At 37.8% G+C, this 20412-nt stretch overlaps 5 protein-coding genes across 7 annotated transcripts; 3 read left to right on the top strand and 2 right to left on the bottom strand.

The window, feature by feature from the left end:
• The first annotated feature begins 67 nt into the window (after window positions 1–67).
• Incenp (Inner centromere protein) lies at window positions 68–5220 on the top strand. 2 transcript variants are annotated; one of them, XM_043422584.1, is made up of 10 exons: window positions 68–145; window positions 245–601; window positions 975–2208; window positions 2360–2782; window positions 3059–3199; window positions 3310–3497; window positions 3596–3779; window positions 3938–4132; window positions 4225–4336; window positions 4465–5220. In XM_043422584.1, the coding sequence occupies exons 3-10, from the start codon at window positions 979–981 to the stop codon at window positions 4656–4658; spliced, it is 2667 nt and encodes an 888-aa protein (XP_043278519.1). In that variant the 5' UTR covers window positions 68–145; window positions 245–601; window positions 975–978; the 3' UTR covers window positions 4659–5220. The 2 variants fall into 2 exon arrangements, with proteins under 2 accessions (XP_043278519.1, XP_043278518.1); XM_043422583.1 differs by having other exon boundaries at window positions 3035–3199.
• WDY (WD repeat-containing protein WDY) lies at window positions 5162–12030 on the bottom strand. Its single transcript, XM_043422585.1, has 17 exons — window positions 10760–12030; window positions 10575–10679; window positions 10194–10385; window positions 9963–10074; window positions 9684–9820; window positions 9260–9454; window positions 8867–9074; window positions 8585–8790; window positions 8217–8417; window positions 7877–8121; window positions 7550–7807; window positions 7067–7449; window positions 6643–6883; window positions 6205–6379; window positions 5913–6110; window positions 5695–5795; window positions 5162–5345 (listed from the first exon to the last, which is right to left on the bottom strand). The coding sequence occupies exons 1-17, from the start codon at window positions 10991–10993 to the stop codon at window positions 5228–5230; spliced, it is 3309 nt and encodes a 1102-aa protein (XP_043278520.1). The 5' UTR covers window positions 10994–12030; the 3' UTR covers window positions 5162–5227.
• Window positions 11632–14191, top strand: BBS8 (tetratricopeptide repeat protein 8). The gene is made up of 6 exons (XM_043422588.1): window positions 11632–11815; window positions 11900–12225; window positions 12531–12675; window positions 12772–13196; window positions 13459–13630; window positions 13769–14191. Exons 1-6 carry the CDS (start codon window positions 11717–11719, stop codon window positions 14090–14092), a joined length of 1491 nt encoding a protein of 496 aa, XP_043278523.1. The 5' UTR covers window positions 11632–11716; the 3' UTR covers window positions 14093–14191.
• Window positions 14192–14336: 145 nt separating this feature from the next.
• On the bottom strand, window positions 14337–17019 carry LOC122412771 (protein YIPF6). The gene is made up of 7 exons (XM_043422593.1): window positions 16878–17019; window positions 16388–16522; window positions 16174–16252; window positions 15939–15981; window positions 15576–15704; window positions 15319–15476; window positions 14337–15208 (listed from the first exon to the last, which is right to left on the bottom strand). Exons 1-7 carry the CDS (start codon window positions 16905–16907, stop codon window positions 15093–15095), a joined length of 690 nt encoding a protein of 229 aa, XP_043278528.1. The 5' UTR covers window positions 16908–17019; the 3' UTR covers window positions 14337–15092.
• Window positions 17020–17232: 213 nt separating this feature from the next.
• LOC122412770 (coiled-coil domain-containing protein 134-like) lies at window positions 17233–18618 on the top strand. Of its 2 annotated transcripts, none has more exons than XM_043422590.1 (4): window positions 17233–17355; window positions 17432–17657; window positions 17948–18157; window positions 18247–18618. In XM_043422590.1, exons 2-4 carry the CDS (start codon window positions 17477–17479, stop codon window positions 18582–18584), a joined length of 729 nt encoding a protein of 242 aa, XP_043278525.1. In that variant the 5' UTR covers window positions 17233–17355; window positions 17432–17476; the 3' UTR covers window positions 18585–18618. The 2 variants fall into 2 exon arrangements, with proteins under 2 accessions (XP_043278525.1, XP_043278526.1); XM_043422591.1 differs by having other exon boundaries at window positions 17288–17355; window positions 17414–17657.
• The last annotated feature ends 1794 nt before the right edge of the window (window positions 18619–20412 follow it).

Raw genomic sequence — 20412 nt, 5'->3', positions numbered from 1 at the left:
TAGCGGCGCGATGTAGTACCACTTAATTTTTTCGTGCTTCTATCTAACTTTCCTTTAATCAGTTCATGGTACTTGAATGACATACACTCCAAAGAATTTTTCTTCATTTATGAAGGATTTGTAAACAAATAATTCTTGCTAAATTGTAAATTGATCTTCTGCATTATTTTTTATCAAATTCTTGGTGAATTCTGGCTTTATTTTCCGCTAAATACAATTTTCAAACCAATCTGTTTTCTCACAGGGTCAACAGATGGCGTACATTGGCGGGATTTGAACCGAAAACGAAAAACCGTTATTTACTACTCCACACGGCAGTCGCTTGCACGTTAATATCCAACCGCTCAATTATGCGCGTTTAGAATAATAAAGTAGTGTTTGTGTTGAGTGTATTTGTGTTTCGATGTTTTTTTATCATTTCATCTTGCGGAAGCATCGTGTCGTGTCATATTAATTATTGAAACGTGTAAAATTTCATTATAATTTTGTGATCGCCGAATGGGGCGTGTTGCCACGGCGTTGCAGTTGAGACAGGTCGAAACAAGCATCCGGTGTGTTATTTGCATTTTTTTGCCCGCCATAAACATCAGCTTTAATATATGTGAGTGTTCTTTTTATTAATAAATATATTTTACCGCCTCAATCCTAAATTCAATCCTCAATCCTAAATTTCTCCAATATTCTAACTTGAAATCAATTATTCGTATGAACGAATATTCAACTGATCCTCTAAATCAGTGGAAACAAACAAGCAAAGAGTTTTTTCGATATTTTATCAGTAGCTTTTGTCAGGAAATTTTGCGTCTGTCAGGAAATCAAAAATTCTACATGTGTCTTTAAAGTTTTTTTCGCAAGTTTTTAATTGAGCACTTCACTTACTCAAGATTCTATATATTGACCAGAAAATGAACGTACTAAGAATGCCGGAAAACTTTGAAAAACATTATTCTACCTTTACTCATATATTTTTACAGAATCATGAATGGTTGGACGAAAGAAGTTACGCTGAACATAATTCAAAACAAAATAACAAGCATACGCGACAATTATGACGAATTCGTAAAAGCGGCAAGTGCGATAGAGAAAGAGAGCTTGGAATTTCTTGAGGGTTTGATAGAGCAAATACCAAATGCGATATCAGGTCCACTCATTCCAAAAACACCAAAAGTACCAAAAAAACGTGAGCTCAAACGTATACAAACAATACCAGAAGATGATATTGTCAGAAATTTACCAAAAACATCAGAAACATTGGCAGAGAACAGTCGCACGTCCGAGCTGGTTTTCGATGATGCTCCCCCGCCAAGAATACGAAGAGCAGCATCACAAAAAGCAGCTCAGAAAATCAAAGATCAAGAAGCTTTGGGTGTAGGCTCAAAATTGCGGAGACCATCATCGATTGAAGATTCTACAATAAGTCAGCCTAAAGGTCATTTGAGTCGAGTTAAACGAACTAAATCGGTATTGGACACTTCCGATGAAGAAGATACCAAAAGGCCTGTTAAATTAAGCAAAATAAAATCTAAATCCCAGGATAATAGCGAAGAAACAAAAGAGCTCGATAGTTCACAATTAGAGCTGGATCGAACTATAAATCACGAGTCTCAGAATAAGAAAGAAATTCCTACAAGAGAAACGTCTGTGCGGGTATCTCGTAACAAACGTCAGCGTGAGAAGTCTCAAGAGTCTTCGACTCGGCAAAACAACAGTGGTTCAGGGAAAACATGGCAAGAACCAGCAGCTAAGAAGGCTAATATAGATGAAAGCTGTGCTCCAGAAACTGATGTCACAATGGATGCTTCTTTGTACGAAGACGCCATTGGCAAAAGTATCCCTATGAATTCAACAATGAATCCAAATACAACTGTCACCATCGATCGTAAAATAATGGACGTCACTGTAGTTCTTGACCATATAAAGATGCCACGGCAAATGAATGAGACAGTGACTCTTAAAAAAACGACCCGTAGTAGCTTTAATGCTGATAAAACTCTGGTCAACAAAGAACAGCCCATCGTCGAAAATACGATTCCTCAATCCCCTCGTGCCACAACGGTTCTGCAATCGAAAATGCATCTGCCCACAAAAATGCAAACTTTTAAGGAAACTTTTGCCAATCCAGAGTTTGATGCTCTCATAACTGAAGATGAATCATCACCGGAAAAAGAAGATAAAAAGAATAAGAAGGCAAACGAGCCTAAGAACAAGGTTTTTATCGTTTCCCTTTGCTTGTTGTTTGAGCTTCTGAAAGCTTTCAAATTTCATTCTCTTGCCTTCAAAACCAGTCGAAAAACTATATTTAAGATTTCAATTTTCATGTTCATAAATATTTATATTGATTTTTGAATTTCGAAATAAGGTACCAGTCAAAGAAACTAAACGATTTACGCGTTCGAGTTTAATTACCGACGACGATGACGTTTACGAAGTATCAGCAACACCACCGCGGCCAAAGACTGTATTACGCGATGCCAACAATCTCAAACCACCGAAAAATTCTTATAAAGCAAACGCCTTGTTCAGTCCGTATTCAAAAGAATCTGTGAAGAAGCGCGTTGAAGCTTTCGAACAAGCTGGCTTGAATAGCCCAAAAACAGTAGAAATCGATGCACCAGCGAGACTTACGAGAACAAAAACGCGTGCTTTAGCTGCTGCAGCTTCTGAAACACTGTTCACACAAACGGGACTAACTGTCGCTCAAAAAGCTGCGAGAAAATCTCTTTCGAGAGCTAAAGAAATCGCTAAAATGAAAGAGCGAAAAGAAAACGAAGAGAGCAAAGAGGTAAAAACTCCAAGTCTCCCGAATACATTATTTTTCTTCTTTTTTCAAACTTTCCTCAATGCTTGATTTGAAGCTCGAAGCTTTGCCTGCTTTCTAATGATCAATTAATGCAGATTGTCCTGGCTTTAACTTCAATGTTTTTGTTTCGTGAATTATTTTCTAACGATTTTCACCTAAGCTTGTTCTTGTTATTAACATACGATCGCTTTAATATTCACTATGCAAACTCTTCTTTCTTCTTGCATATTCTAGAATAATATCCAAAATTCTGCACAGAAAACCAGTAGGTTATTGGCTATGAGTGAAAAGTACGCTCTGAAACAGCAGCAAAGAACAACACCGATTGGCAAGAGTCGATTGCAAATGCCAATGTCCGTGAGTCGCATTCCACACACGCCATCAGATTCCCACATAATCGTGAGACATGAACCAACTAATTCATTATTTTTAGCAATTCGATGCTATCGTTACTTCGCTCGTTAAACTTCAACTCTCGAAATGTATAAAAAACGGTTCTCCACTTTTAGCCGAACAAACCGATGAGCGCGGTGAAATCCAATATAACGTCAGTGGATAGCTTTATGCAGCCTCCGAAAACACTCACTAAATCCAGCTCGAATGATAATTTGGCGGAAAAGAGAAGAAGAGTTAATGACGAAGACGTTAAACGGAAAAGAGAAGAAACACTGAAGGCTTTGACTGAAGAAAAGAAAAGGTTTGTAGAGAAAGAGCTACGAAATAGCGATCGATTACGAGATTAAATATCGCTCGATGCAATTAATTTTGCCTTTTTATTTCCATATTCTCTTGTAGAAAACGCGAAGAGAAAGAATTGAAAAATAAATTGGCTAGAGAAGCGAAAGAAAAACTCGAACTGGAAAAGAGATTGAAGCAGGAAAGAGAACGAGAGGAGAAGGCAAAAGCTGCTCTCATTTTGCAAGAAAAACAGCGAGAAGAGCTCGAAAGAAAGAGACTTGTACAGTTACAGCGTGCACAGGTTCGTTGGATAACTTAAAATAGTTACGTTTTTTAAGACTTTTTTAAATCCTTATTGAGAGTTGGCTTTACCGTACTTTTTCACAATAATCAAACATTACATTAAAATGTGTAATATATTTTTGAAATTCGAATTTTCTCAATCGAAAAATTCTTTAGGAAAAAGAGGAAAGGCGGCGCCAAGAGGAACAATTGAGATTTTTACGTTTACAAGAGCAAGAAGAAGCGGAGCGGCAGCTTGCTGAACAAAAACGCCGGGAACAAGAAGCTGAGAAGCGTAGGATCGCGGAATTGAGGAATCAACACGCCGCAGCCGCTGAAGCTGCCAGACTGAAAGCTCAATACCTCGCAAAGGCAAATAATAAAATTTTCTATTTTCTCGACTAAAATTAAGTTTGAGTCTACTCTATTGAGAGAAATTAATTTGTATTGATTCATGATTTCAGATGAGACAAGCTCAACAGGATCCAACGAGTTATATTTTGGATAGTGATAATCCCGATGATGAGTCTGACGACGAGTCGAGACCCAAGCACGTGATTCCGTACTGGGCCCAAGGTTAGACTTTCCAAATTTTTTTTTCATGAATTCGTAATTCTTTGTAGAAAAAAAGAGCACAAATTCGATCATTCTTAGGAAAATCGAATAAATTCTCATTGGCTCATCATTTTATTGATACATTTCAGAAGGTGTAAGAGCGACTCAATTGGGAATCCAGCAGTATATACCGATGAAATCAGTATTAACATTTTTCGGTGCGAAGAGATGTACTCCGGACCTCACGCAGTTGTTCAAGGGTATAAAGAAAGAGCGTTTGCAGCGAACCTCGAGCGCGATTTGGAAAACGCCACCTCGTTATTCGATGATGAACAATGAATGATTGTCCACTGAAGTTTCTGTGAGCCGTTCTTTTCTTTCTTCACAATTATCAAGAACAATATATATATATTGAAAAAATGATAATGACAGTCAAAAAGTTGAATTTCGCTCACGAGTCTCGTGCACGTTCTTCATAAAATAGGATTTTTTTATTGTACAAGACGCAAAGATTCGCACTGGGATGCGTTGAAAACCAACAAAAAAAACGCTCAATTTTGTATTTTCAAGCATAATTGGGATCGTAAGACCAATTATTGACACTATGATTTTGTTTTTTGTTGTTCGGTATCGTAAAACACGTTACAACGTGGTTTTTCGAGATATGTGACAATAATTTTACAATACGTTTCCGGTTACAAGGATAAATTGGTAATTATGTAGTTTGGTTACTTTTCCGAAAATCAATGGAATTTTTTTTTCTTCTTCTCGAAGTTACCGATAAATTCTTTGAGAAGTATGTTCACAAGAGATAAACTCAATCCAACCTTTTTTTTATAACCCATGAACTTTGTTAAAAATCAATGTATTTTAAGGCTATACCGAATAAATTTCGTAGACAGAAATGAATTTTTATTCATGTACGTCGTGCAGTGAGCGTAGACCGATCGACATTACATTTTTCTCCGAACTGCCAGTAACATTTTTCTCGTTCGAGGACGTTATGGGTTTCTTGAACTTTGACACCGCCCTGGATTCCATAAAAGCGTCACATTATTGTTAACTGTATTTATATTTTTTTTTTCATACTTTTTTACCGAGCTATGTAATCAAAGTGTTGGAGACAGCACTATGATGTAATAAAAGTGCCTTGAATATATCGATACAAATATTCCATCCCCAGCCGTTTTCATACTCCGATTTTGATGAATTCACGTTTTTTTATCTTTTATTTCAGAGATTTTCGAATGGTGCTCCGTGAAGACATTTAAATCGAATGGACGACCACGAATTTGGCCACAATTCGCATACTCGAAAAGAATGACCAAAAAAATGTCAGCATTTTCATATGAGAATTTTATCGAATTATTTCTACTCACGTCATTAAAGTTCGAATCGGTTGTTTCCTCAGAATGGTCGGTTTCGTTGGTAGTTCGATGGCGTTCAAATCGTGAAGCGTCAAATGAGCGTAAACTGGTATCTAATCGAAAAACGACATAATTTTTTCGAAAAATCAAATTTTTCCTTGATTATATTGCAACGTTGAAGAGATTTGCAATTTTTGAAGTTTCGAGGCCAAAAATATTCGAATACTCACGTATGCAAGGGAACTGTCGAGAATCGGAGTTTCCTCGTAAATTTTCGTTTCTTGCAAATCGTAATACTGGCCGATAGTTTTCACCTCGAATGGTTTACCGTACAAAAGATTCCGCTCGTTCTCCGTTATTTCGATTTTCGAGACGGGATCCTCACTCAAACCCTCAATTATTTCTTCGGTCGCACCACCTCGCAAAACCTGAGGAAAAACCAAACCTCAAGTCGTTTTACACTCATTGAGACATGGAATACTCTCGTATTTCATTTTTTACTCGAACCAAAACTCATCGTACTTTCATCGTTGTTGAACTTCCTATTCGTTTTATATCAGGAGGGATGCGATACTTTTTGAAATACGTGCTCGCTGGAATGTCGGGCAATATCGTCGCCCAAGGAATGAAGGTTCCGAGAGTCGATATGTATCGACCATTCAACGTCCATAACCGAACTGTATGGTCATCGCTACCACTTTTGTCAAAAATAAGGAACGTACAAATGAAATGGAGAAAAAAATTATAATCGACATCAGCCGATCTTCCTGATGCTGAGTGGACCAGATTTCAATAACGAAACAAATATTCTCTCAACATTATTGTGTAACAATATATTTTTTATAATTTTTCAACTTTGCCAATATGTACCATCGATAAAATGATTTTACAATGAAGTGAAGTCGAATTTTAAAATTTGGTGTAATTGACAATTTCGTAGTTTTTGGATAAAGTTCAAACCTGACAACGATTCGAGCAGCAGGAACAAAATCTATAGAATTGATGGGTTTCGTGTGACCTTTTATCGAGGATAGCAAAAGGGGCAGTCGTTGATCTCTTATGGCGCGTTTAGCACGTCCCAATATTCGATCCTTCCACATAAACGGAAATTCCAAGCGCAACTGAGGAATTGACACTTTTGGTGGATTTGGTAAAACGTAATTTGTGAGGAGCCATACTTTGATGTAACCAGCAGCGTGACCTGAGTAAAGGAATTGTAGAAAAAAAAACGAATTTTTGTCAAACTTCTAATTATCTCGATTTTTAATTAAATCAATTTTTTGAAAACCACGAATCCGAAAGTAAAACATCTTTTGGGAAAATTTCAGAGCTTTCCAGAACGCGGTCTTCAGTCTCGAGAATTTTGGATCCAAACGGCGCATACCGGTTATGAGAAATTCATTCTCCGAATCAGTTGCCAACGACATAGCGTAATCGCCGCTCGTATGGATGGCCGAGAAAGCCGTTAAGAATCCAGCAGCCGTATGATGAGTCCAAACTTGAATCAAACCGGATTCCAAGGACACCAAGAGGCTTCCGGTTTCCGGATTCAATTCACGAGACGCCAAAAATATGATCGACCTCACGGGGACTGTTCTCGTAATTCCCAAGGCTGTTTTCTCGAGCGGTGACTCTTCGTTATGCAGTATCGTCGAGGATGATGGACCGCTCGTTTTGCTCGTAACGTGCTTTCTTGAGTATTTTTTTCTCATACTTTTTGGCGACGGTGCTTCGAATTTTGGCTCTTTTTTGTACAATATTTTGTAACTGGGTTAAAATTTGAAAAAATGTATAAAATTCATTTTATGTTATCGTTTCTGTTCTCAGATTTCGTTTTCACAGTACAATGGAAAGCGAAGATAATCACCGTCTCGTTGGATCGCTGACTTGATATCTCCTGTAAGGCTGCCCGGTTTCCAGACGCCAAAGAACCATCTCACCGTTGTACGAGGCTGTAGCCAGTGCTTGTGGGTATCTGACCGAAGCACAAAAAATGTACTCTGAGTGTCGAATTTCCCAGCTTTTTTTGTGGATTCCCTTCTCCGAATCTGCAAATTCGGTGACCCGGCGATTCCAGCCGGCACACAAAATGCGGTTTTTCAGCCATACAACGCTCGTTATTTCGCTGGTTGGAAAAAAATGATTTAACTCGACAAAAATTGTTCGCCCTCCATTTTAGCGAAATTTTCTCTACCAATTTTCTTCGATCGACATTGTTCTCAGGCAAGTTCCGGTGTTGAAATTCCACAACTTCAGAGATCCGTCTCTGGCGCCCGTCAGAAGCAACTGCTCCGTAGTATCGAAGCAGGCGGCTGTTATTTCGATTCCAATTGTTTGACCGAAGTGTAATTGGCTGTGGGCTTTTGTAACGAGATACAAACGTCGGCCGAGCCAAGGGTCCCAGACGATTATACACGAGTCCAGGCCCACCGATACAATCTGCGAATTAATCGTGATTTAATTGGCATCTTAAATGATACCATTTCTCGATAATTCACTTTTCTTTGTAAGGATCAACTGCAATGAGTACGAACCACTCTGAACAAGGAATTGTAGAGAACGCGTGAAACTGGCTGACTGTGCGTGAAGCCATCAGTGGCATCTCGATTGATAACTCTCTCGCAAATGATTACAGTGATGATCATGCTCGCTATTATCATTTTGTGCGTTACGTCGTTGTAAACTATTGACAATTCGGTGTGTTCGCCGAGTTCACTCGGCAAACCGTTGTAAGTCTAAAAATATTTTCATCATAACGGGAAAAGATTTTGTTTCAGAAATCATGAAATTTATCAACAATCTAAAAATGGGTTTAAAACCAATGTTCTTGAAATCCATCAGGAAAAGGAAATTGAAGATTTTGGAGCGACTGAAAAGCGTAGAGGCAGAACAAACAACATACTTGGATGCACGCTTGTGCGCCGACGTCCCAAACTTTGATGCACCGATCTTTGGCAACGGTGTAAAGTCTCTTGCCCGAATTTTGAAGGACGATTGCACAAATAGTGGAATGATGACCACGAAGGATCATGCTCGGTTTTTGCGTTACGAAAGGATTCCACATGCGAATGGTACAATCGGGACCCCCGGTCAACAACAATTGAGTCTCTTTGGGAAAAGTCAAACATTTTTCATCAGGTTTACGATTGACGATCCTCAGATTTTCCAACGATTCATATCGAACCTTCGCAAAAGGTGAAACACGAAATTCCCTTTTCAACGACAAATTTGTACTGCATTTTCGTACCCGTTGGATCGCTCACGAGGAGAGAACATTTGCTGCATCGACTGCAGGAGATGAAAGCTCGGAGGCTCAACGAGTACGAGACTTGGCTCAACCAATTCGTGTGAACGTGCTTGAATTCTGTGACCTTCAAACCGTTCACATCACCCTGGAAAATTAACGAGTACTTTTCTAATCACCTCTGGATCGGGTGGAGGGTTTGACTTTTAACGAGAACCAGGAAAGGAAAAAACATTTTATAAAAATCTCCCAAAATCCAGATTTTTCAATTCGACAACTTTCTTCAGGGGGCGATTTGAACAAGAATTACGAAGCCACTGAAATTTTATTTACTCTGAGAACTGCCTCGTAACGATGATGAACGAAATCTTGACCAGGAACATGCTTGAATGGCCCTTTTTCGAGCGAGTTGAAGGACAAAATAATCACAGATCCACTCGTATCCCCGAGAAGTATGTACGAATTGTCTCTCACGTCGACACTGAAATGGTAGCCCATACAAACGACAGCGTTTTCCAGTCTCGATATCTAAGAATTTTGCACAAATTAAGAATTTTCATCTTTTTGGCTTCACCTTTCGTAAGAATTTACTTTTTACAAACTCAAAGTTCGACGATTTCTTCATTTTTCAGTATTTATTCAAAAAATATGAAAACTTTTTTCGACCTTTTGATGAAAACTGACTCTCCAGGATAATTTAAAACAAAAATTGTCGCGGATCGAGCTTCAAATATTTTTCACCGCTTCGATTTTTTACCATCACTCTTAACTCGAATTTCTTGGCTCCAGTATCGTAAAATCGTAAATCCCGTTCAGTCGAACTCGTGCAGACAATTTGGACATCGGGCATAGCGATCAAATCTGTGACGAGGGTTGGCTGGACTTTCTGGAATGCTGCGACAAGAAAAAATAATATTCTGTCACCCTCGGCCCCAGATTGAGCGATTTCTCATCCAGTATTCGGACTTTTAAGCTTTTATTTTTCTGAGAGATAAAAAATGTATAGAATTAATGTTAAAGGTGTTTAATTATTTACGATTAACCGATTGTACACTCCGCTCATATTCCAGATCCATCGACCAGTAATTTATAACTCCGTCGTTGCTGGCAGTCATGTAATATCCTTGACGAAAATTCGACGTTCTGTCCTACTAAAGAAATCGGTCGAACAAAGAGCAAAAATGATTCTTACAGGAAAGAAAAAAAATCATTTTCGTCGAAATCTTTCGTCCCTGTCCTTGAGTGATGCAATTACTCATTTTTGTACCGGAAGAATTTCCGGACAGAACAGAATCCTCGTTATTGGAGAACGGTGACGAGTTTTCAGAATGACCGGCAATCCGCTCAGAGGAGGCTCCAAAGTTTGCCATTGCCAGCTTATATCTTTGTCTTGAAACTCCAAGAGAATGTGGGAGACAAATTCGTCCCAAGTAACGAAACCATTTCGTCTGGAATTCATCTGAAGTCTCGTAGATGTTAAATAAATATTGTCCAACAATCATTTATCAAATTTTATTAAGTAAGAATTAATAAGAAGTTGACAAATTCATTTGTCAACTTCTTATTCATTTGTCAACTTTAAGGTAGAGAGTGAAATGAGAATTCGACAAATTTCTTCATTTTTTTGGTGTACTTTAATTCATTTTACCTTGGTGAACAAAGTGTGCATTTCGTCAGGCTCCAGACGGATGTTCAAAATTTTTTCAAACGCTTTTTGCAACTGAGGTTCATCCATGCGTTCATTTTCCGAAGCCTCAAATAAAAAAAACGTCACGAGAGTTGAGATAACCAAAAAATCCTCGTCAAAATGATCTCATCAGTCGGAAATTTTACCACAAAAGCTTCGTGCAATTCCTCCAAACCTTCCGCCGTACATTGCTCCTCAATATTTTTCTTCCCAAAAAAGTCATCGAGTTTTTTTTGACTCCTGCAAAGCGTTCGATTGAAAAATGCGTTGACCCAATTTCGTGAATTTTTAATCATTTTATGAGAATGAAAAATTAAATTTATTCCAATCAGTTGTTTGATGGTATCAGACCTCGAACGAATTTCACCAATCGAACTCATTTTCTATCAGCTATTTATAATTCCTGCATGACACGTCAGTAGAATTTTGAAAAATGACAACTATTTCAGACCAACGTTGTGACCGAACGAACAAACGACCGTTGAATTTTCGTTCTTACTGCTCCGCTTGTTTTTCACTTATTCTACCACCAGAGATTTCCTAACCGATCGCGATTTGAAATCGAATAACAAAAAAAAACGAAAAGTTGGCAAAAATTCGTTTCCAAGATGGCCCGAATCGCGACATCGAGCGCAAAATTATTTAAAAATTGTTATAAAACGATCTCGAATATATTTGGAATTATCGAATGGGTTTTCGAATTTTTTCGAAAAACGTCAAAACTTGTTAATACTAATTATTGAGAATTCGATTCGCATTCCAACCGAAAGCTGTTGACCCTTTTGGAAGTTCGCGGGGCGGTTTGAAAACGCTCCATTAATATTTCATCTTCTAACCTAAATTAACTGTTTTTTTAAAATTCATGCCCAATAATGGAAGATGTTAAAAAACGAATTCACGAACTAACTGTAATTCGTGACGCGCGTAATCATAGTACGACGGCTTGTTCGAGTGCTCGAAATTAATCAATAAATTGCTACAATAAGTGTAACAGGTAGAAAAAGCAGTTTCATGATTCACAAGCACACCTGCCACGATCGACTTCGGTCACTTCGAGCAGTGGGCAGTGGGTCGATGTCAAGTCCGCTGTGTCTCGCCGAACAATGGAGCTTTTCAAAGCTCTGAGTTTATTCAACAGACGTAAATACGAGGAATGTGCGACAATATGCACGAATTTATTGCGCAAGAGTCCGTTGGATCAAGTAAGAAAGAACAAAAAACTCATTCAAGGTCGAGTCGAGTATTTATACGACGAGAAAACAATGATTTTATCGTTGCACTGACAGGCTGTGTGGGTTTTGAAAATGCGCGCATTGACGATGCAAGTTTACGTGGACGACATCGAAGGCGAGGAAGAAGGCATCGCCGAAAGCCTTCTGGATAATTACACGATCGCTTCGATGCCCAGACCCGGAACCTCGTTGAAAAATCCTGGCACAGCAGTCGCTGGTCAAGGCTTCCGTCCGAAAACGCAATCAGGAAGACCCGTTACGGGTGTCGTCAGGCCTGCCACGCAATCAGCAGTCTCACTGAGCGTCGAACAGGCTCTCCGGACTCCGAGAACTGCCATGACTTCGAGACCCATTACAGCAATTAGCGGACGCAGTGTCAGGTATTAATGAATCACTTGCGAACGACACAAAGCACAGATCTTTTGCTGATTAGATTTCCGTCGAACGCCTTACAGGGAAATTAACAGAAATTGCTTGGATATACAATATTTCCGAAAAGGACATCGAACAATCATTTCTAAGTCGTTCAAATCAGTCGTTGGTTTTCACGATAATATTTGAGATTTATAGCCTTTTTTCGATTTACATTCGGATACAAAAAGATGTTTAAAACAGATTTGAGCTCATTTATTCACAAGACGAATTATTCGAAAAATTCAATTTTTCGTTTATTTATTCGGTGTAGACTAGGCACGGCGTCCATGCTCACTGAACCTGATGGACCATTTATTCAACTTTCTCGTTTGAACATTACAAAATACGCGAGTAAACCGTCGATCGCGAAGCCACTTTTCGAGTACATTTATTATCACGAACACGATGTTGGATGTGTGAGTACAAAATGACCAACCAAAATCACCGAAGATGGACCTTAATTTTGTTGTTGAATTCGAAAAAGGGTGAAATTCACTGTCGAAGAATTGCAGGCACTCGATTTAGCGGTTCAGGCAACTCAAAACTGTCAGTATAAAGATTGGTGGTGGAAAGTTCAACTAGGAAAATGTTATTACACTCTTGGCTTGGTGAGAGATGCTGAACAGCAGTTCAAATCAGCGCTCAAGGATTGCAAAAGCATAGAAACAATTTTACGACTCATAAGGGTTTACGTACGTTTGGATCAACCGTTAGGAGCTTTGGATCTTTGTAAACGCGGACTCGAATATTTTCCCAATGACGTTACAATCCTCGTCGAAATGGCACGAGTTTTCGAGGGGCTTAACAGCGTCTCAATGACTGTCAAATATTACAAAAGTGTCGTCCACGAAGACTCCTCGAATACTGAAGCTATTGCTAGTATTGGCATGCATCACTTTTACAACGACCAACCGGAATTGGCTTTGCGATATTACAGGTAAATTTTGAAAAATCACACTTTTCCACAGTTCGGTTCAATAATTTTTTACTTTCTCGAAATTTTCATCATTAATTAATATTACGATGAAGGTGGAGATCATTTGATCGATCGATTATAACGGAAAAAATTACGGGAACAAAGAATTTGATGAAAAAATGTCGCCGCACACTGATGAACAAAAGTTCATTCCCCAAGCGCTCAATTCGAATTTAATCATATGTTCTTCCAAACGTTTGATAAATTATGTCACTGGATTCAGGAGACTTCTTCAAATGGGAGTTTACAACGCGGAGTTGTTGAACAACCTCGGCTTGTGTTGTTTTTACGCGCAACAGTACGATCACACGTTGTCGTGTTTCGACAGAGCGTTGAGTCTAGCAACCGATGAAAATATTGCAGAAATATGGTACAACATTTCCCACATTGCTATAGTGAGTGATTTTTTTCTTCACTTTTCACTGCGTCGATAGAAAATTCATGAGGAAATATTCACTAGAATGCAAAAGGAGATAAAACCGGTGCAATTTGTTTGAATCGAAATATTATGAATTAATTTCCTATTGTGTCAGTGTCTCGGCGATTTGGTGATGGCCGAAGAATGTCTTCGGTTGTCGACTGCGGCAGACAATAGACACGCCAATTCTTACAACAATCTCGGTGTTTTGGAGATGAAGAAAGGAAACGTGACAGCAGCGCGCACGTATTTTCACGCCGCAGCTGGGATCGCTGGTTACATGTATGAGCCGCATTTCAACAGCGCCAATCTCGCTTACGAAGTCGGAGATTTGCAGACGAGTTATCTCGCCGTCCAGAAATCACTTTACGCTTATCCGGGTCACTGCGAGAGCAGAGAACTTTTCAGAAAACTAGAAAGACATTTTTTCCATATGTAGGGTGTGATTGAAACGTTGGTACTATATAAACTGAGCATAACAATAATCGCTTTATTTTTTACGTACCATAACCAAGCTAAAAATGGAGTTGTTGAAATAGTTTTTCCCTCATAACGATGGTAAAGTGAGGAAAAAATTAAAATCGAAATTGGCAACGAAAAATTTATTTTGTAAATTCTTGATAATGTTGAAAGATAGAAAAAAAAACAAAGTGGGAACGAGTATCTGATCAAGAATTTCGCAATCAAGAATTTCATCTTCGTTTTTTTTTGTTTCAATTATTTTTAATGTCGTCTATACATAAATATTATATACAATATACATGAATACCAAACGTTGATGCAATTGTGATTTTGGTAAAAACATTATTCGTTATTCGGTAAATACTGGCTAGAATGATGCAATGTAAAAAAAAACTGAAGAACAAACAACAAAAAGGAACTATCGCCTGCGTTATTGAAATTTGGGTCATTGGAACGGGAATGGTGATTACCGTTGCTTCAAGTACTTTCATATTTCAAACTGTTAACATTTTTTGTGTTGATTTGCACAAAAATGTTGCAGAAAGTAACAAAAAATGCTGTTGAATTCCAATGGTGCAAACTTCAACTACGCAATCGCCTTCTAACGTTGTGTTTTGTGTTGGTAAAAAAGGAAATTTCGATCGAGCATGTGACCAACAAGGTATAGACTCCAATTATGAGTACAAATCGAGCTTGGACTGAATCTCTCGCTACTAATTGACGATTTGGAATGCGAAAAAGAGGTTTGAGTTATGAACATCTTCGGGAAGAGATCGGAACAATGAGCCAAAACGATTAAGAAATCATTTTCTCACTGGTCCAGCAGATCGAAAGTGCAACAAAGTTTGGACCAGCAAAGAACTTTCCTCTTGAATGTTGGATTATAAAGTGTTTTGGATTTGTGCTGAACATTCACTTTGTCTTTACTTTTTTTCGTTTCTTTTTTTACAGCCCCAAACATGAAATCTCGAGCAGTTTCATGTCGTGTGCGATATCACTAGCCATGAAATCACGAAGTAAAATAGAAATATCGGATAAACTGCTAAAACTTTCCTTCCTGGTGGTTGACTGTCTCCGAGAAACACCATTGATGCTGTAACAAAATATTTTACATGCTTTACATAGAATATGTTTGCCGTTGATATTATTCTCGATCATTGGGATAAGATAAATTGAAGAATTTTCTTATTTGGGGAATTTTACCATAAGTCGCCCAAGCAAATCCTATTACTGAAATGACAAATCGCAAGAAAAACAAGAACGTTGTCTGTTCCATTGTCAATATTACTCTACAGACAATTAGTGCAATTGTCGTTGGCAGTAAACAGTATCCCAGAACACAAACACTTTGGAAGAAAGATCTGTGAACAGTGAAATATTCATCAATAGTACTTCATCAAATCGATACTTATATGTATAGGTTATTGGATTTCTAGAAATCCTTTTGAAAAATTTCTTACATATTGCCACCCAATAGTTTTGAGTTCAGCGTTACAATCATTGAACCGATCCAAACTATAACAAAAACTTCTGCAAATTCTGGACCTCCGTCGTTCGAGTTGGGTGTGTCGGAAGAACCTTGCAATATCCTAGACAAAATAGTAAGCAAAAGCTTGACTGTTTTATAAAATTTTTTAATAGTTTTTTAATAAACAGGTATTCAGCATAAAGTATTGGTGCTGAAACACTTTCGAACATATGAAAATTTTCTTTAAGTGAATTGAACATTTAAAATTCGTTGCAGGCACGTAACGAGGTTTTGTGCTGTATGATATTCTGTTCACTACAAATACAAGAGTGCTAAGAAATCCAAAGTATCTTACATTGCCATAAATGTGCAAAGTACCAGCGGACCCCAAAGATCCCCTATAATACAGGAAAACAAGCAAATTGTTAATACCAGAGCCAAACTTGTTGAATCCAGGGACGAGAGCTGATGAATCAAAAATCATTTGAACAGTACAGACTTTTTTCTAATATTTCATAATTCACACGAGGATGGTAAATGATTTTTAATTTCATCGCTTGTCCCTAATCATGACTCTTTCAAATACGTACATTCTTTCAATAAACTTTTTTTCTCTTTTGGGTAAATAACGTGGAAGAATTTCTTTCCCACAGCTCTGACATCCCTCAGCTGCGTATTAAATAAAAGTATTAGTTTGTATTTCACAATTTTTTTTTCAAGTTTTTTGATACTAGAGATTGAGACATTTTTTTCATAAGCTTGGTCACCCTTCATGTTTGGAGCATGTAATTAGTAAAAACTCACAATTGTATCTCGGATAGGCTCATCCAATGTGTTGAAATCTGGCTCTCCAAGATTTGCTTTTTGTGGTACAGAGCCGACAGTCATTTCTCCTTCTACATTTTGAGGGTCAACACCATACATGGCATCGTCGTACATCTAAATAATTGTTGAGATTTAATAACTATACAGCCAAGGTTTCTTAATGATAACAGATTTTTTTCTAGAGATTGCTGATCAGTGAATTTATGAAATTTCAAAAATGTATCATAAGAACTTTGAAAATGAAGACTTGAAGCTACAAAATAGAATAGTTAAATATTTTTCAACCCTCTTTGATGGTAGTGTATGCCATTGAGGTTATGTTTACAAAATGTATATACAGCGTACGAGTAATTAATGAAAGAAAAATTGATTGAAAACTGAGAGTTTCTCAACATGATTGCCACGTCGAAAGAATAAGTGTCAGGAACTTTAGAATATCAGAGAACTAAGTATAATTAAAAACACTCACGTCGAGTTTAGCCTCCTGCATCGTCTCCATAATCGTTGACGTCGTTTATAATCAAATAACCACAAAAGCTTAAAGTGGTCAGACAATTTTTCCACTAAATCTGGAGCTATTATTTGAAAAGTCAAATACAAGTTGTGTGGTGACGGAACAATTTAGGATATATCGTTTCACGAAAACCTAATATACGCGAGCAGGTAACGGTTAGTGGTTCGGAAAGCATTCCCCCTTATTGAAGAGTATTCAAGTATTTATGTCCGACGTTTAATTCCTAGTAAAAAAGCACACTCCAAAACAGTACCACTGACAGTGAACTATAACTTTGATAACAATATTGTCACTGAAACATTGATGTTATCTTCGGTTTGAGTAAATCCTTCGTCATTTTGACAGCGAGTTTCTATACTTTTCGACAACTATGTGGCCAGATGGCGCAATTTTCAAAATGGCTGAAAATAGTGAGACGCATGTAGTTCGTTTGGTAAATATATTTTTCAAATTGTCGCAATAACTACAAATATACTTGATTATAAGTATAGAATTTTTCACACTGACAGGAATAAAAGTGTCTACGTTTTCCATTCCATTCAAATTCCATTCAAATGATAATGTTCACACAATTGTTTACTTTATTCGCTCTCGTGTCAACCATAACACGTGTTGCGTCTGCGCAAGAACCGGTGCGGCAAATGATGTCAGAACAGTCCGAACGGTCCGAACCAATCGCTAGTCAAATGAACGATGACGAATCAATCAAGAGTGGCGGGATTAACGAACAAATATGTATCCTTTTTCGTTTTCAAATCCAATATGTCAAATATGAAAATAAAAATCGTTGTCCTACAGGATAATTATAGTAATAAATATGAACATTGAAAACAACACAATATTTGCTGTACTAAATGAATATTTTTTTAGCATATAGTTGAAAATTTTACGAAGAGCAGTCAAACTACGATTTACAATATTTCTGAAAAATAATTGATTTTTACGTGGACGCGTAAATCATTACCTGCAATAAGTTCAATTTGATTTTGCATTACTTTGGATGTTTTTCTTAAGCAATTTATCAGTCAAACAATATTTTGTAAAACGACGAAAAGAACATTTGGACGTCGTAAAAAATCTGAGGAGAATGGAAAATTATGAACAACGATACAAAATGGTATCGATGCTTGCTGAAAATTCTCTGTCTATCATCGGGCTCAATCAAGAGATTATTGAGGGTGTAAATATCTCATTTGGAAACGGGGAAGAATTTAAAAATTCAACCGTCAGACTAGGTAAGTCTGCGAGTGTGTCTTTTGATTGCAAAACGAATTTAGAAAATATGCAATCTCGAATGTTCTGCAAATCCATGATTTTTTTTCAGCCTTAACAACAATTTTGGAGACTTGTGCTCTCTTCGGTGACGTCATTTTACAGTTACCTGATATCACACGAAGAGTGTTGAAGGATCAAAAAAATTGGAATGCCACACTCCGATGGGGCCTGAACTTTGTCAACGAAACGCGACATCTTGTCGATGATCCGACCGTCGCAATGTTTGATTTGGTTCGTCAAGAGTTAAAAATAGTGCCTCGACATCCAAATTACACGAACAAATTTTGGCCGAAAAATATTGCGAATCCGACGAACGATAAAACCAAAAAAAAGGATAAAAAATCGAAGAAAAATAGAGGCCCACGGATGGTCAACATTGAATTGTAATTTTTTTCATTCAAATAAACTTTATCAAGACCAATCTATATTTTTTTCGTATAATAAACAAAATTTCGAAATACCAAAAAAATTGTATTACCCACGATCTTTTAGTCCAAATGCTAATATTCGCACGAAATACAAAAAGTTATTGAAAAATGGCTACTATTTTGGTGACCGAAAAAAATGCAGCAACAGCTTAAACACGAAATATTTATTTTCCCCACAAATCAACGATCTCGCTGAAAAAAAAATCAATGCGTCACAATGATTTTTCGAGACGATAGAGTATCACGATAAATAAGTGAAAATAAGAAGTTGAGGTGGAAAAAAAACCAAACACGATCGAACGGGTTACGCCCACCGTGGCCGAAAGTGTGTTGTAGCTCGTCGGTCGGACGCTCGGACAGCCGGTTTCTCCTGTTCCTAGTGTGTGCTAAGGTCGAGGGGAGATTCACGAACATAGAGCGAGAAGGACGAAATTGCTGTACAGGTGCATTGAAAACTCGTCAGTTTCCACGTTCGAGGAACAAAAAGAGTGTCATGCGCATTCGAGAAAATAAACATAAAGCATATATTAATCACCGCACAAACAAAGAAATTCAGAGAACTCTGCCCAACGTTTTTTTACCACAGCAGAGTGTACAAAGCCTCGAATTCGTGTTCAGAAATCTTGAGAAAACAAAATCGAGGAATAAAGTTAAATATTCGCGTGTTTTTTCAAATCATTTATTCGATATGGATAGAAAAATGTTTTGCCTGTTCCTACGTGTTCGAGACGCTTAGAAAATGTAAACAAAAACAAAACTAATATGGCGGGAGAAATGGCGAAAAAACATGGCTCCAGAAGCACAGTAAAGTATCCAAATATTCAGATAATCATTATCAAGGTTTCGAGATGTTTAAAAAATGTCCAAAAAATGTGGGTGTGAAGATAGAACGTAAATTGAACTGAAATATGCATCAAAACGAGTGTATTGAATCTGCTTAACCTAGAAAATGTTGCCAAAGTTCATAACCCACGATAAACGTCAATGCACTTTCACATTTGCTCCGATTTAGCAGAGAAGAAAACGTACAAGTCCTTCGATCAATAAACAATCGGACTTTTATAACGGGAGTTTAGGAATTTCAGGGAGATTCACTTCAACGTTTGTCTAAGGTACAAGAAAAAGATTCGAGGGAGGGATCCTCTCGCGCGTATGCTGGGATAGTCCAACACGCGAAGAAACTTTTCTCTGGCTCGTTCGGAGACGCGGCGCTAGAAAGTGGTCAGCCAATCCGGCTCGACTGTAAATTTTTGAGCTGTTGTTCGAGTTGGAGAGTTCGAGAAAAGGATGAAGAGCGAAAAGCAGACAAAGTACAAACGGAGGAGGAAAAAACGAATTAGAAAAATCGTCGAGACAAAAAATCTCGAAGATCGAGAGGGTTCGTGTTCCGAAACGTTTTTTCCTAGCTATAAAAATGTCTCGAAACAAACATCTTTCGCGACAATGAATCATTTCGGTGCAGTTTGGAACAGGATTTCTTCGCGCAAGTCTCGTGTATATTTACAAAGACAACGAAATCAAAATTGGAAGCAAAATTGTCGAACCCTTGAAAAAATATCAACGTTACTTGCCGCAAATGACTTAATGAGTAAAACGAATTCCTTCAACCTATAAAAGTCGTTTTTAGCTAGAAACAATTTTCGATTACAATTCCTCGTAGAATTTCAAGAAATCTGCGGAATCATAATTCCGAATCAATTCGAGTTTTTCTCAGCTATTGAACAATAAAAGACATTCAATTTATTCGTTTCAATTGGGAAGGGGCGAGGGGGCGGGGGCGGGGGGGG

The sequence above is a fragment of the Venturia canescens genome, chromosome 6 (genome assembly GCF_019457755.1).
Source record: "Venturia canescens isolate UGA chromosome 6, ASM1945775v1, whole genome shotgun sequence".
In the NCBI taxonomy this organism is placed as follows: Eukaryota; Metazoa; Arthropoda; class Insecta; order Hymenoptera; family Ichneumonidae; genus Venturia; species Venturia canescens.
Note: the sequence above shows the minus strand (reverse complement) of the source record. Positions and strands in the feature narration are given on the sequence as shown.

What these genes read in the sequence shown, in the direction of transcription:
- Incenp (XM_043422583.1), top strand. Translation starts at nt 979, where the DNA reads ATGAATGGTTGGACGAAAGAAGTTACGCTGAACATAATTCAAAACAAA. An exon ending in AAAACGAAGAGAGCAAAGAG is followed by an intron (nt 2,783 to 3,034) that starts GTAAAAACTCCA and finishes TGCATATTCTAG; the next exon opens with AATAATATCCAAAATTCTGC. An exon ending in GATTCCGTACTGGGCCCAAG is followed by an intron (nt 4,337 to 4,464) that starts GTTAGACTTTCC and finishes GATACATTTCAG; the next exon opens with AAGGTGTAAGAGCGACTCAA.
- WDY (XM_043422585.1), bottom strand. Translation starts at nt 10,993, where the DNA reads ATGAGTTCGATTGGTGAAATTCGTTCGAGGTCTGATACCATCAAACAA. An exon ending in GCTGCTCGAATCGTTGTCAG is followed by an intron (nt 6,380 to 6,642) that starts GTTTGAACTTTA and finishes TTTTGACAAAAG; the next exon opens with TGGTAGCGATGACCATACAG. An exon ending in TCGACAGTTCCCTTGCATAC is followed by an intron (nt 5,796 to 5,912) that starts GTGAGTATTCGA and finishes TTTTTCGATTAG; the next exon opens with ATACCAGTTTACGCTCATTT.
- BBS8 (XM_043422588.1), top strand. Translation starts at nt 11,717, where the DNA reads ATGGAGCTTTTCAAAGCTCTGAGTTTATTCAACAGACGTAAATACGAG. An exon ending in ACGAACACGATGTTGGATGT is followed by an intron (nt 12,676 to 12,771) that starts GTGAGTACAAAA and finishes GAAGAATTGCAG; the next exon opens with GCACTCGATTTAGCGGTTCA. An exon ending in TTGGCTTTGCGATATTACAG is followed by an intron (nt 13,197 to 13,458) that starts GTAAATTTTGAA and finishes CACTGGATTCAG; the next exon opens with GAGACTTCTTCAAATGGGAG.
- LOC122412771 (XM_043422593.1), bottom strand. Translation starts at nt 16,907, where the DNA reads ATGGAGACGATGCAGGAGGCTAAACTCGAC. An exon ending in AGCCTATCCGAGATACAATT is followed by an intron (nt 16,253 to 16,387) that starts GTGAGTTTTTAC and finishes TTTAATACGCAG; the next exon opens with CTGAGGGATGTCAGAGCTGT. An exon ending in ATTTGCTTGGGCGACTTATG is followed by an intron (nt 15,209 to 15,318) that starts GTAAAATTCCCC and finishes ATTTTGTTACAG; the next exon opens with CATCAATGGTGTTTCTCGGA.
- LOC122412770 (XM_043422590.1), top strand. Translation starts at nt 17,477, where the DNA reads ATGATAATGTTCACACAATTGTTTACTTTATTCGCTCTCGTGTCAACC. An exon ending in CGGGATTAACGAACAAATAT is followed by an intron (nt 17,658 to 17,947) that starts GTATCCTTTTTC and finishes GCAATTTATCAG; the next exon opens with TCAAACAATATTTTGTAAAA. An exon ending in AAATTCAACCGTCAGACTAG is followed by an intron (nt 18,158 to 18,246) that starts GTAAGTCTGCGA and finishes ATTTTTTTTCAG; the next exon opens with CCTTAACAACAATTTTGGAG.